Source organism: Rhinopithecus roxellana, chromosome 1, assembly GCF_007565055.1.
Source record: "Rhinopithecus roxellana isolate Shanxi Qingling chromosome 1, ASM756505v1, whole genome shotgun sequence".
Lineage (NCBI taxonomy): Eukaryota > Metazoa > Chordata > Mammalia > Primates > Cercopithecidae > Rhinopithecus > Rhinopithecus roxellana.
The window spans coordinates 189,894,300-189,909,786 of record NC_044549.1 but is presented as its reverse complement, the minus strand read 5'-3'; the positions used below and the strand labels follow the sequence as shown (position 1 = coordinate 189,909,786).

The 15,487-nt window shown below is 36.1% G+C and overlaps 1 protein-coding gene across 2 annotated transcripts in view; it reads right to left on the bottom strand.

Annotated features, from left to right (window-relative positions):
• Positions 1 to 15,487, bottom strand: part of RASA2 (RAS p21 protein activator 2) — a 126,538-nt gene that overhangs the window by 45,624 nt on the left and 65,427 nt on the right. For both annotated transcript variants that reach the window (XM_030934799.1, XM_030934802.1), the window contains exons 8-11: positions 13,180 to 13,256; positions 12,143 to 12,244; positions 947 to 1,103; positions 461 to 609 (exon numbers count right to left, since the gene is read on the bottom strand). In XM_030934799.1, coding sequence (XP_030790659.1) covers positions 461 to 609; positions 947 to 1,103; positions 12,143 to 12,244; positions 13,180 to 13,256 — 485 coding nt within the window. The remainder of the gene's footprint in view (positions 1 to 460; positions 610 to 946; positions 1,104 to 12,142; positions 12,245 to 13,179; positions 13,257 to 15,487) is intronic.

The window sequence follows — 15,487 nt, the reverse complement described above, 5'->3', positions numbered from 1 at the left end:
TGGGCGACAGAGCGAAACTCCGTCTCAAAAAACAAAAAAAACAAAAAAAACAAAAAAAAACAAAACAGTGTTAGACTATGACGTGAATGAGAAGTCACTTGATTGCTTTTTAGAATGTCATACATATGCATATAAGGGTGATACATAATGAATAAAGATAAAAACACTTCTGCTCTGGTGTTTCTACTTGTGACACGTGAATCATTACACTAAGAAGCAGATTAGTAACAAACGAAATTTCCTCACTGAGTTAAAGAAAAACATCCTTCATTAATTGTCCTTAAGGTAGGTGAATACTGTTTGATAGCTTAACTGCCTTTTGTTATTTGTTAAGTACTTCTTTTCAGCCTACTATAAAGTCTAATCAATACAAAAAAATTCAGACTACGAAAACAATCTGTCAAACTAAGGTCCAATTTCAACAACACGTAATTAACATTTAATAAAATATAACTCTTACTGTGTATCCTTCAAGTCTAATTCAGCCACAGCAGTGGCAAAAGGAACAAGTTTATCATGGTGCAGCAGCAGTCGTACAAGGGGCAAAACAGCATCATTTTTATCTCGACATATTTCACTCAAAATGTAAGCAGCTGAGGCAGATATTGGCTAAATATAGGAAGGTAGAAAACAAGCACAAAAATCAAGGAAACATGATTAACTGTTCAATCATTAGCCTGTAAAAGTAACTGTAATAATGTCATTAAAGCTGTTATACAGGATATTTAATTTTCAAAATTTTTTATCAGAGATGATTGTGGGAGTACACGTAGGAATCACAGTACTCTGGTTCAGATAAATAGAAATGTGTGTGTGTATATATATGTATGTATATAATTTTTACTGTTTTAATAAGACTTGATACTCTTGAAATCTTCTCCTTATCATTTATAGAATTATTTTAGTCACTTCGTGTTAAATCATATCCTTAAGATTCTTAACATACTTGAACATCTGGTGATTTTAGCAGCAAAGTTTTCAAAGGACCATAGTACTCTGAAGGAAGCACGTAGTCTTCTGTATAACATATATTTAATCGAAGAGACCCCAGGTCATCAGTTTTGGATGACTTGTTTCCATTGTCTCTTGGTTGTAGCAAGTACCTAAAGTAAAAATATAAGTGATTCCATGTGATGGAAACGCATTCAAGCCAATGAGGCAAGTTAAGAGTTAAGCTATAAAAAAACAACCAAAAAAGTCAACTTAGTATTTACGGTTAGGAAACTTCGTAAGTAGCAGGATACTAATCTTCAGAAGCCTAATATTGGTTATATATTGGATTAGAAAGCTACAAATACATTTTTATCCAGGAAACAAAAAGCATAGATATTACAGAAATTAAGATCTCAAAGAAGTTGAATAAAAGTTTGATTAGCTTGCAGGTTTAGAAAAAATGATGATGAAAGGTAAAACATTTAAAATCCAATGTATTATCAAAAATAAATGTTTACCAACTAAATTTAAGAAAGTAGCATTTAGTTGAAAATAGATAAGACAGTCCAGGTGCAGTGGCTCATGACTGTAATCCCAGCACTGGGAGGCTGAGGCAGGCAGATCACTTGAGGTCAGGAGTTCGAGATCAGCCTGGCCAACACGGTGAAACTCTGTCTTTACTGAAAATACAAAAATCAGTCAGGCATGGTGCCTGTAATCCAGCTGCTTGGGAGGCTGAGGCAGGAGAATCGCTTGAACCCAGGAGGCGGAGTTGCAGTGAGCTGAGATCCTGCCACTGTACTCCAGTCTGGGCTTGTATGGATGACAGAGCGAGACTTCGTCTCACAAACAAAACAAAAAAAAGTAGGTAAGACATATCAGAACACATAAGAAACCTTGTTTTAAAGTAAATTCTTTATCCAAAAATTTGAATTTAAGAGAAATTTGCAGGACCAAAACCAGAAATCTAAGAGTTTTTTTTTTTTTTTAAGCTTTTTATCATGGGAATTTAAAAACACAAACAAAAGAGAATATTGAACTCTCCTGTACCTATTATCTAGTTTAAACAATTATCAACTGAAGACTAATCTTGTTCACAGTCATAGAAAGAAAAAATTATGCCCTTTGCACCAACATGGATGCAGCTGGAGGCCACTACCCTATGCGAATTAATGCAGAAACAGAAAATCAAATACCGTATGTTCTCACTTATAAGTGGGAGCTAAACACTGGGTATGCACAAACACAAAGATGGTAACAATAGACACTGGGGGTTCCAAAAGTGGGGAGGGAGATAGGGGAGTAGGGGTTGAAAAAGTTATCCGGTACTTTGTTCGTTACTTGGGCAAAGGGATCATAAGCCTAAACCTCAGCATTACACAATATACCCATGTAACAAACCTGCACATGTACCCCTGAATCTAAAATTTAAAAACAACACAAAACAAAACTGGATGAAGGCTGATAAAAACTGCAAAGTACCACTGACAATCAAGTATTCTTATTTCCTTTTTTAGGGGGGTACTCAGCAATATGCTTGCCTAAATTTGAAATTTACGATTTGTTGTTGGTGTAACCATCTATTTTTTTCTAGACCATATCAGGTTTAGAGAAAGGCAATTTTTACTCTTACAGTAGCCTCAATTTGCAAAAACAATTGAACTCAACTAATTTGGACATTAAAACTTCAGAATTGCTGGGCTTTAGCCAAAATATATCTTCCTAGGATGGGGAAAAAAAAAGTTTGTTACTCATTCAAGATATCACAGGAGTTCCAGGAGTTAAAAAATTGTTCAAACTCTTAAAAGTTCATTTATCTAAAATAATATGCCAATTACAAATATTTCATCCCCTTTATTCCATTACAGCAAAATATCTAAAAATATCTAGGAAAAAAACCTAAATGTACTCTTATCTTCAATAATTCATTATTTTAAAAAGGCATTTTCTTGCACTATATATAAAATAGTGAATCTTTGCTTTACTTAACTATAACCAGAAACTAAACTGCAGAAAAAGTGTACTATATATGTCTTTTATTAGTACATTCTAAAACAAAATTATTTTAAAAGTTACTATGTACAGCCAAATGCTCAATAGTAATACTGGTAACATCCTTATTTGGACACTAAAAATAGCATAATTTTAAATTATGCTGCAGAAACTATCACGATTAGAATATATTAAGGGAATTTATTTTTAAATATTTACCTGCATATATTTTTTTCTTGTGGCTTATCATCATATTGCCCACACAATTTATTTTCAGAAATAACTCCAAATTAAATTTACAAATTTGGATTTGCCATTAACCAACACTGTAGGGTAGATAAAAGCAACCGAACGGAGATTCTTTTTTGTAGTGAAGCTCAAACTTCAAGAACCAAGAAAATCTGTGTGGAGTGTCACTTATTATTTTCATCACTCTTGGAACCAGAATCTTATTTATTTAATATTAAAAAATCCTTATTACACACAGACAAATAGATAACAATGCATACATACATAAACAATGTCACCAAATCAATGCTTTTTTTTTTTTTAAAGAACGTTTTCTTTTTTTTCTCTTTTAACTTTGGTTTTCTCTTATCTTTTTTCTTATCTTCAAAACACTACCATTCTGCACCTCCGCTTCTCTTAGGAACCTGTTAACTACCTACTATGAACCCTTCTATTTTCTTCATGCTTATATAATTTTATATAGATTTTTAAAAATGTGTGCATATATACACATTTGTAAATAAGTTTTGAGCCTATTCGTTTACAAAACTGTTATCATATTCTACTCTCCAGTATCTTGTTTTTTTACCTGCAAGCACTTCCTAGTTAACTCTTTGAGACTACTTTTTATAGATCCAGTTTGTTCTTTTTAATGGGTACATAATATTCACGCAATGAATGAACTCTAGAGTTCTTTAAGAGAGGTGTTTATGAATATAATGAAAAATAATTGTACTGTGTTGTGAAGTGAAAATGCTATACAGCTTAATAGGCCATAAGTAACTTAAAAATAATTGTGTTCAAAAAACAATAAACAACAAACATTAACATTTTGAATTTAATTTCAACCCTCCTTACTAAGAAACTGGGGAAATTATTTATTTGCTTTGTGGGTCTGGGAAATTCTCTCTCTCAGTCCTCTGTTACCCGAGTTCTGCTAAAACGCTTTTGTGGATTTTCTTTGCCATTTTTCTCCCAGAATAATCTGCATTGATACTTTTTTTATTATTTGCAGAAAATCCTCAACCTCTTGTTTATACAGTTGTTTAACACTTGTAGTAGGCGCAGCAAATTTACAGCACTGGTTACTTACACTGAGGAAGAGTTTGTCTTTCCATTTTCATCTTGTTACTGCTCAATTCTATTCCTCTCTTAATTCACTGCCTCTATAGTATACACTTGCTACATTTTAATGTTTTTAAAATATATTTTAAAAGTTTTAAAATACATTAAGATGCATTTTAAATGCTGTCAATATTTCCCCTATACTGTTTGAGAAATAAATTACATATTTTATCTAAGAATGTAGAATGTTTGGAATTGTTATTATTTTTTGAGACAGAGTCTCACTCTGTCAATCCAGGCCGGAGTGCAATGGCGTGGTCTCAGCTCACTGAACCTCTGCCTCCTGGGTTCAAGTGATTCTTCCGCCTCAGCCTCCCAAGCAGCTGGGACTACAGGTGCATGCCACCACACCGGGCTAATTTTTGTATTTTTAGTAGAGATGGGGTTTCACTATGTTGGCCAGCCTGGTCTTGAACTCCTAACCTCAGGTGATCTACCCGCCTCAGCCTCCCAAAGTGCTGGGATTACAGGTGTAAGCCACCATGCCTGGCCTGGAATTATTTATTTACACTCGTAGTTTTCAAGTTTTATAAATCCTGCGCTAAGGCCTTTCTAAAGTTTGAGATTACAAAGCCCAGTAGTAAATTCCCTAAAAAGACTAAAATGGATTCACAGGTGCAATATTTTTAGGCAGTTTAAATTATTTCAAGCATTGCTATTTGAACCCACAATTTTATTTTCAGTAGATAGGTCAGCATAGGGCACATGGGCTTGGTAGTAGACATTCCATGGATGTTGACTAGAGAGTGAGTGAATGAATGCTTTGGTTTTGAAGCCTCGGGTAACTTTTTGAAAGCAATTAGAAAGAAGTTTCTAATTAACATGAGAAAAAAGCTGCCATTTTCTCTATTCTCTATCTAAAGGCAATGCCAAACAAAATTTAAAAATATATACACTGAATTTTTTTTAAAAAGACTAATCTTGTTTCAACCATACCTTTACTCACTCTCCCATCCTGTTCCTGCATTATTATTTTAAAGCAATTTCCAGGTATAATTTCATATATAATTTTAAAAAGTCATCACTCTTCACTTAGTGTTCAAATTTCCCCAAACTCATCATAAATGTTTTTCTACAGTTTGTTCAAATCCAAATAAGGTCCACAGATTAGAACTGGTAATAGCATTCTTAAGTCTCTTTTATAGATTCCTCACTGTTGGTCCTACAGAGTTTTCCACCTTTGGAATTGTGTTAACTCTTATCTCTACCTCCATAATGTCATTTACCATACTCCTTCATCCTCTCTGTATTTCCTCTGTATTGGTAGTTAGATCTAGAGGCTTGGTTAGATTCAGATTTGATGTTCTGGCAAGAACGCTTCATTGATAATGCTGTGTAGTTCTACCAAGAGGCACAAATGTCTGGTTGTTTCTCCTTTTGCAATATCACCAGCCACTGATGATCACGGCTTAGAGCCATTAATCATCAAAATGATAATTTTATAATTCTATCACTCTTCCTTCCCTTAGCTGGAATGCTGAGATGCTTTTTGTAAAAGAAACAGTAGCTTTAATACTTAATTTAATAGTAGTTTTAATACTCCTCTAATATACTAATTCATTTAAAAATAGAAGGAAGAAGGCTTTAATAGAATATTTATTAGCTTTGAGAAAGATAAAGACAGAAAAGACAACTAGCGAATTAACCAAGGCAAATTTAAAGGATGAAGGGATGGTTAATACAAGAAGAAATTATATCACTACCCCACAAAAGAGGAATATCAACCTTCAGAACATCTACTGTCTGATTTAAGAAATAGTGATGTAAAGATATGGTCAATGAAATAATTAGAAACAAGCCTGTTAGGAAACGTGACTCAGAAGTACCTCTAAGGGAAGTGTATTAGTCTGTTCTCATGCTGCTAATAAAGACATACCCAAGGCTGGGTAATTTATTAAGGAAAGAGGTTTAATTGACTCATACTTCCACATGGCTGGGGAGACCTCGCAATCATGACAGAAGACAAAGAAGAGTAAAGGGACGTCTTACATGCGGCAGGCAAGAGAGCTTGTGCAGGGGAACTCCCATTTATAAAACCATCAGATCTCATGAGACTTACTCACTACCACAAGAACAGTACGGGGGTTTGAAACCACCTGATGATTCAATTATCTTCACCAGGCCCTGCCCTTGACGTGGGGATGATGACAATTCAAGGTGAGATTTGGGTGGGGACACAGCCAAACCGTATCAGGAACTTTAGCTGGTTGATGACCAAGCATCCTGACAATTGATACTTCGGTCAGTTTTTCACAATCCAGGGCATGTTCTGCAACCTTGCAAATTCAGACACCACGTTTTATCAGCACATCTACAGTGAACCTGAAGGTCAAGTGTGGTGGCTCACGCCTGTGATCCCAGCACTTTGGGAGGCCAAGGCGGGTGGATCACCTGAGGTCAGGAGTTCGAGACCAGCCTGGCCAACATGGTGAAACCCCATCTCTACAAAAATACAAAAATTAGCCAGGCATGGTGGCACATGCCTGTAGTCCCAGCTACTTGGGAGGCTGAGGCAGGAGAATCACTTGAACCCAGGAGGCGGAGGTTGCACGGAGCCAAGACCATGCCACTGCACTCCAGCCTGGGCGAGAGAGAGAGACTCCATCTCACAAAAATAAAAAATAAAAAAAAATAAGATGCACTTGAATTGCAATGACTGAGTGCAGAGCCTGATATACTTAAAAGCAGGCCAATTATTACATTTATGAAAAAGAAATATAGTCAAGTGGTGTAAGTACCTGGATTGTTAAGTGACCAATGCATTTTACTATAGAAATGCTCACTTACAAAAGTAGGGAGAAGAGTGACAATAGTAATAATGAATGCTGTTTCTTACCACCACCCCCATGTGCTCGTCACTTGGTTACAACAATTATCACCATTTACCACAGGGTTTTCATCTATATCTTTCACTGTATTTTTTTATTTGTTAGTAGCTATTTGGAAAGACAAATTATCAAAAGGCGTTGTGGTGAGTACAGAGGCATGACAAGGAGTTTTAGGCAGCCTTAAGAATCTCTCAGCTAAGACAATAGTGTTGCCAAGGAAACAGTAATTCTTCTGGACCAGAATCCCCTTCCCCATCAACTGTGCTTGAATAGGCAGTACCATGTCTCCCTCTTTGGATTCATTTTATTACTCTAGATGAATCTTTTCCTCTTATTGAACCAGTGTTTTCTATGCACAGTAGAGTAACATTACTTGTATTACTGCTTACTCAGTTACAACTACTTCTGCGTCTGGGACCATCCCTATCCATCTTAAAACAGTGTCTCTACACTCTACAGTCAAAACAAACTCTGTTTTGGTTTGTAGTACAGAAATTTTGCTCAGAGCACAACTTTATTTCCTTTAGCTCCAAATAACTGGGGAAGGGGTATGACATCCCTCTTTACTGTCATATAACTAAAAATCACCAGGCCTACAGTCTTAACATACCATTGTTCTATGTAGAGGAATTAGGGTAGTGCTATGCCAATTACTCATTTTTATGCATATATTGTTTTTGGATGCTTAAGAACTCCAGAAGGGTTCACTCCTGCCATACTTTCTAAACTTGTTTCCTTGGATTTTCTTTGCAGGATAAGAAATCCCAACAGACAAAATATCTCATCTATGTCTACTTGAAAAAAAAAAGACTTCACAACATGTTGTTTTACCCATCCTTTGAAAAGATCATTTTTTAAATGAGTAGAGAACTCTCTGATTCTCTTTTAAATAATATTTTATAAGCAAGGGGCACTCAAATTTTTTCTAATGGCTTAAAAGAGAGAATGTTTTTGAGTTTTAAATATATTCAGAAATACGCCAAAGTTCAAACTTCAGTACACTGGTTGAAAGCACAAACTTTGGGGTCAGACAGTTTGGTTCAAATCCCAGTTGTGTGACCTTAGACAAGTTGCTCAATTTCTCTGTGCTTTTTCCTCATTTGTCAAATAAGGACTATTAATAGTATCTTAACACATTAAAACCCTACATTAGCCCTAAAAAAGTTATTATAAGTAAAGCACTTAGAATAGTTCCTGGCACACAGTAATCACTATGTAAATGTTACGCATATAACATTTATATATATGATGTATAATTATTACCACTTAAATATGTGAATAACTATCAAGTTATTTGTATAACCACATAAATGTGATTATTATTTTAAAATATGATTACAAAGGCTCAATTTAATAAACTACCTGAAGGATCCTTGTGAATTAAGTAATTCTGTATGAATTAGAGATAAAGAAAATAGGCTCAAGATTTGTTAAATAGTTCAGGAACATCTGGCATTTCTAAGTGAAAAAAAAAAAACTCATATATATGTATGTTTGTCAGTTTTTGAATAAAATATTTCAGTTTGAAAGAAAAAGAAACAGGAAACAAAGAGAAATTTTTAACTGAAAGTAGCATTCAGTTGCTCTACACATGTACTTTTCATTCACAGGCATAAAAGCAATCCTTATGCCCTCAAGATAAGCAGTTTTGACAGTCCCTTAACAGAAAAAAATCAGCATTTAAATAATTCTAACCATAAGGTCTGTGTAATTAAAATTGAGGTAGACAAACCCAAAGTACAATTATTTGTACATAATGCTATGTAAATGAGAGAATGAAGAGGCAGTTCTACTAATAACTGAAGGTGGGCCAGGTGCAGTGGGTCACGCCTGTAATCCCAGCACTTTGGGAGGCTGAGGCGAGGGGATCACAAGGTCAGGAGATCAAAACCAGCCTGGTCAACATGGTGAAACCCCATTTCTACTAAAAGTACAAAAATTAACTGGGTGTGGTGGCGCATGCCTGTCATCCAAGCTACTCAGGAGGCTGAGGCAGGAGAATGGCTCAAACCTGGGAGGTGGAGATTGCAGTGAGCCAAGATCGCGCCACAGCACTCCAGCCCGGCAACAGAGTGAGACTCTGTCTAAAAAAAAAAAAAAGTTGAACGTTATTTCTGTTTTTTTTTGTTTGTTTTTTGAGACAGTCTTGCTCTGTCGCCCAGATTGGAGTGCAGTGGCGGGATCTCGGCTCACTGCAAGCTCCGCCTCCCGGGTCACGCCATTCTCCTGCCTCAGCCTCCTTAGTAGCTGGGACTACAGGCGCCCGCCACCACGCCTGGCTAATTTTTTGCATTTTTAGTAGAGACGGGGTTTCACCGTGTTACCCAGGATGGTCTCATCTCCTGACCTCATGATCCGCCCGCCTCGGTCTCCCAAAGTGCTGGGATTACAGGCGTGAGCCACCGCACCTGGCCTATTTCTGGTTTTTTTTTTTTTTTTCCAGCTAAAGACAGGAGACTTGTTGTATTTTCTAAATTCAAATATTAAACAGATATGTTAAAAATGTGAGACCAAAGGCAGGGCGCAGTGGCTCATGCCTGCAATCCCAGCACTTTGGGAGGCTGAGGTGGGCAGATCACAAGGTCAGGAGTTCAAGACCAGACTGGCCAACATAGTTAAACCCCGTCTCTACTAAAAATACAAAAATTAGCTCGGCATGGTGGCGTGTGCCTGTAGTCCCAGCTACTTGGGAGGCTGAGGCAGGAGAACTGCTTGAACCTGGGAGGTGGAGGTTGCAGTGAGCCGAGATCATGCCACTGCACTTCAGTCTGGGCAACAGAGTGAGACTTTGTCTCAAAAACAGTGAGACCAAAAAAAAAAAAAAAAAAGTTTGAGGACAAAAGGTGTCAAAATTATCAAACTGGAAAGCTAAATCATATCAAATACTAATCTAGTCTAAAAGCATGTAAAAAGTGCTTCTGTTGAAAAGAAAAACCCAGTAACTCATTTTATCTATTATTTGAATCTTACTTTCAAATTTAAAAATTACAACTGAAAAGATGTTTATATTTATTTTGAGACTTTTCAAACAACAGAATTAAACTACTGATGATTACTCTTTTTTTTTTTTGAGACGGAGTCTTGCTCTGTCGCCCAGGCTGGAGTGCAGTGGCCGGATCTCGGCTCACTGCAAGCTCCGCCTCCCGGGTTTACGCCATTCTCCTGACTCAGCCTCCTGAGTAGCTGGGACTACAGGCGCCCGCCACCTCGCCCGGCTAGTTTTTTTTTTTTATTTTTTTATTTTTTTAGTAGAGACGGGGTTTCACCGTGTTAGCCAGGATGGTCTCGATCTCCTGACCTCGTGATCCGCCCGTCTCGGCCTCCCTACTCTCTTAACATCAAGATTAGAAAGAATTTGCCTGAAATCCTCAGCATAAATAAATCTTTTCTTGAGTTTTCATGCAGTTACCAACAACCCCACAAGGGGATGCTACAGCTCTACAATTGATGGAGGAGGGTAAGAGTTTTATTTCCAACTTACCAGAAATGGCATTCACATTTTTATATTTCCTTACAACTATGGAAGTATATATGAATTACCAGATGTTTCTATTTCATGCTATATAAATTTTAGCACTTATATTTCTGGCAGGTTACTTTAAAATATCATGGGCCAAAAACATCCATAAAAATAAAATTAGTTTGTTAATGTTCTTACATACTGCCAAGGAAGCTGCACCAAGTTTTGCCAAATTTGGAAGGCATCTCTAGAGACAGTCTTACTTAAAAAACAGATTATGTGGCACATTACAAGTTCATTTTGAGGGGCCCAGAAGCACAAGAGCTCATTTTTCTCCTCTGTACTGAGTGGTCTGGCACGTAATTTTAAAAACTTGACAAACTGGGCTCAGAAATTTTCATTTTAAAATGTATGCTATTTGATGGAAAGTGGGACATGGTGTGGTGGGAGGATGACAGGTCCCAAATCTTCATCAATTTTTCATAGTGACTACGTTTGATTTTCTCCCCCTCTGTGGATGCATTTTACAAACTATAATACCCAAAATGCCAACATAAAGACCAATAAATCTTAGATCTGCCTTAGAGAGAGAGGCAAAAAATAAAGTAAAAATTTTAAGAGTCTCCAAATCATTCTACAAGTGATAACTATTCCAGGACAAGACTCTAAAATGAAGATGTCTGATGGCCAATCAGAAGAGGCTCGTTTAGGGACGAATGAAACTGATATCCATAAGAAACACCTAAACATTCCTCTTTGAGGCAGTGGAAACTGAGTTCCAAAAAGTGCTCCTTAAAAGGCAAATGAGAAAAGCATGTTCATTTACATCCAGTTGAAACCCAAATCTAGCCAGCGATGCTGGGCAACATACTGAAAGGATACACAAGCTTTTAAGTGCTACAGACAGAAAAAAACAATAGTTTCACATTGATTCTGCTAAGGAAACTAGCTCAATTTAATGTGTGAACATTAATTTTAACATCAGTTTAATGTTATTAGAGTCATTAAAAAGTAAAATAATATTGTAGTCATTATTGAACACCAAGAGCCCTAAAAAGTGCCAGCTCAACAACATAAGACCTTAGACATTCAAAAAGTAACATTAGGGCCATCTACGGTACATTTCAATGAGGTGTGGTGAAGGAAGAACAGTGGTTAGTTCCCATAAACAACTGAGTTCCCTAAATAAAATCCTTTGCTTTCAAATATCCACAGTTCCTATGACCACTAATAAAACTTCTGAAATGCAGATACTGATTTGTGACCTAGCGTTTTCTTACATGAAAAACTCTTATGTAATGTTTTAAATGTTTCCCATTTATCTCCTTAAGTCTTCACTTCTGAACAGAAAAATATTCCTAGATGATTCAGTTCTTTTATCTCAGTACCACAGGTCAAGTCATAAAACGTACAATGTACTTCTGCAACAATGAATTAATGAACATATTAATATTAATGACATCTGGCTTATTACGGGGCAAATTTAAAATATGTTCAGAGTAAGCATTTATTTGCATATATATACTGTATTAAAGAGAATTAAACTACGGAGTTCACTAAAATGCTGGACTCTTACCAGGCTTGATGAGAGGAATCAGTTCTTAATACATTCACAGGAACCTTAATCTCACCTAGGAAAACATCTTGGACCAGGTTTCCATTGTTCCACAAGTCGATCCTGAAAATTGAAAACTGGCTTTATGTTTTGCAAACAATGTTTAAGAGAATGCACATCACAAAACAGCTTCAAATTACTTTGATCTGTATTACAGCATTAATTTTACATGCTTAAAAGATGTTAGCACAACCATATACATACCTCACTATCCAGACTAGAGAAGCAAAATACTACACAGCAGCTTTTATTTAAAAAGCACAGAAAGTAATTTTAAATAGTCTAAAAGAAGGCACTTAAACTGTCTTAGTTTGAAAGTCAAGGCTTTATTTTAACCTATAGCAATAAGGACAACAGAAAGAAACTACAAAAAGAAACCAACGCAATACTACAGTTTCTCTCTAGATTACCAACAATTAATATATATAGAAAAATTAGAAAAATACATTACCTGATCACTCCAAACACATGATTAATATACCATCTAGATGAACACACTGTTAACATCACACCTACACATGCATTTAAAAGATTTTTCCTTCCCAAAGGGCATAGATATTTAAGACCTAGGAAACAGCACAAACTTCAAACACATGCACCTGCTGAATTATCTTCTTACCTCACTGAAATTTCTGTTAGACAGCAGATATGTTAAGAAGAATAAAAAAATTATTTCTAAATTGGCTGAGATACAACTTTCTTTCCGTTCATTACACTATAATCCAGAAATGTAAGGAACAATTTGGGAAAAATTAAAAATAAAACAGATGAAAATTAGATCATCTTTGTTTATAAAATAAATACACCTTGAGTATTTCTGCAAACAAATCAGATTTTGGAGGATAATCTGGATTTAAATTAGATGCATACTCCTCTAACTTTCATCAACCAACCTGCTATAGAGAATTCTATTAAAGTTGGTTTACCTTTTTTGGTTGAATTTAGGATTTTCTTTTGGTACACAAAAAAGCAATTCTGTAAAACCCCAAAGCACATACCTGATCTCTAGCTTTTCAATGTCCTCCTCTTCCACCTGGAACTGGGACTTTCTGGTGTAACTACTGGATCTGGTTACCTGTAAACAAAATATTTTAGTAAAAAATTAAAAAAAAAAAAATACATCTTTCCTATAACTTAAAAATGATCATCTCCAAAATATTCAATTGTGGATAAAAGCAGAGGAAAATGTCCAAGTAATATTTTACTCAATAGCTGAATATAAAAGCAACTATGGAAGTAGAAGAAAATAAGGTGGTGTAAAAAAAAAAATCGAAGACAATAAGGTGGTATAAAAAAAATCAAAATAATCTTTGTCTCTATGCCATTCCTATCAACTCAATATATGGCAATGGCCAGGTGCAGTGGCTCATGCCTGTAATCCCAGCACTTTGGGAGGCCAAAGTGGGAGGATTGCTTGAAGCCAGGAGTTCAAGACCAGCCTGGGCAACAAAGTGAGACTGTCTCTATTTTAACAAAAATAAAATAAAATAAATATATCAATGAACATTAGATTCTTTGGCTCATACATAGTCAGTTGGTGACTCAGAAGTGTTTAAAGACTTTCGCACATTTCTCAAGACACAATCCTACCCTGCACTTCCTTCTCACATTTTTGCTGAAAATATCAAGGCCACTGGAAGGAACTTCTTCAATGACCGTTCACCTGAACTTGTCCACTCCCACAGAGGGTTCTCTACTTGAGTTTTTCTCATGCTCTTCTCAACAAAATGGGATAATTTTCTTCTTTTCTAAGACTAGCCACCCACACAAGGTATGCAATAAGCATTCAGTAAGCATTATTTGATCTATTTTAATTACAGCTTTCTATACCAGTTTGTTCATCTCACTCAAGTCTAAGAAAAATTCTCCCCTTAAATTATGGTCTTCCTATCTCTTTCCTTTCTCAGACAAATATCTGAAAACTGTAATCCACCTTACAGCTTGTACTTCCTCATCACCCACTCACTATAGTAACTCCTTATAATCTTGGCTTCCTCACAGATCACTCTCCTAAAATCTCTCTCTTCATCACCAAATCTGATGATAAATTCTTAGTTCTTACCTCCCTTGATCTCCTATTTAATTTAGTGATCATACAACTGTATCTCCTTTCCCAGAAACACTCTATAGAGTTTACCTGAGCACTACCTTGGCAACCTTATGCTGCTGTCTTTTGTTTCTTTTTCAGAATCTATGGATATATTATTCTTCAAAATGTGATGTTTTATCTTGTGCTAAAAACAACTTGGAGCTGCACAGTGCTGTACAGTCTACAAAGTGCTTTCACATCCATTATCTCCTTTGTTCATCAGAATGCTGCTCAGAGGCGGGCAGGGCTAGATTTATTATCCTCACTAAAAATGAGGAAGCTGAAGCACAGAAATTAAATGACATGCTCAAAGCTGAATACTTAAGTGGCAGAAATTAGTTTATTCACTTTTCTCCTTTATTGTATATCTCTATTCTCTTGGCTTTCTTGACTGTTTATATAAACAAACCTTGAGTGTTGGTCAATAGCTATCACTCATCTTAAGTTTCGGTCACGAACTCCCTACTGGAGGATTTAAAATGTCAGCCCTCAAGCTAATTATGCTCCAAACTAAACCACTTTTATTTTTCTTCTTCCTTACTTTTCTATTTTTCCAGATTTGGAACCTTGGGGGCAGCATTCAACTACTTCCTTTCTCTTTTTTTCTATAACCAATTTGTTATCTTGCCCTTTGCATTATCTCTTTTATCTGCCTCTTCCTATTTCCATAGTGCTCTTTTGAAAGACACCCCCTTCCCCTCCCCTTTTTTTACAGCAGTCTCCCCATCTTTCTTCTTTCTCCCTAAGCCACCTGGACCTCAGATCATAGTTAATTCTTTCCCAAACACTGTTTTACTCATAACTTATAGGCTCAAAATTATTTACTTAGGCACCACAGCTAGGCACTCAAGGCCTTTCATCAGCTCGTCCTACTCTACCTTTCTAATCTTAGTTTCCATTATTTCCTTACACAAGCCCAGTAAAATCAGTACTTGCTGTACTCTGGACATAACTTTCTGCTTTTCTGTCTCTGTGCCTCTGCTCAAAATATTCATCATATCTAATATTCTCTTTACTCAATCTTAGAAAATCCAATCTTTCTTCAAGCCTTTAATGGAGCATCTGACCTCCAGATGGAGTTCATCTGACCTCCCCAATATCTACTGCATTTTACTGTTGTATATATGTATACGTGTGTCTGCTTTGTGTTCCTTGCTTTAGATAAAGGACAGAGATGGAAATGTATCTATCTTTATAACCAACAAAAGGCCCTCTGA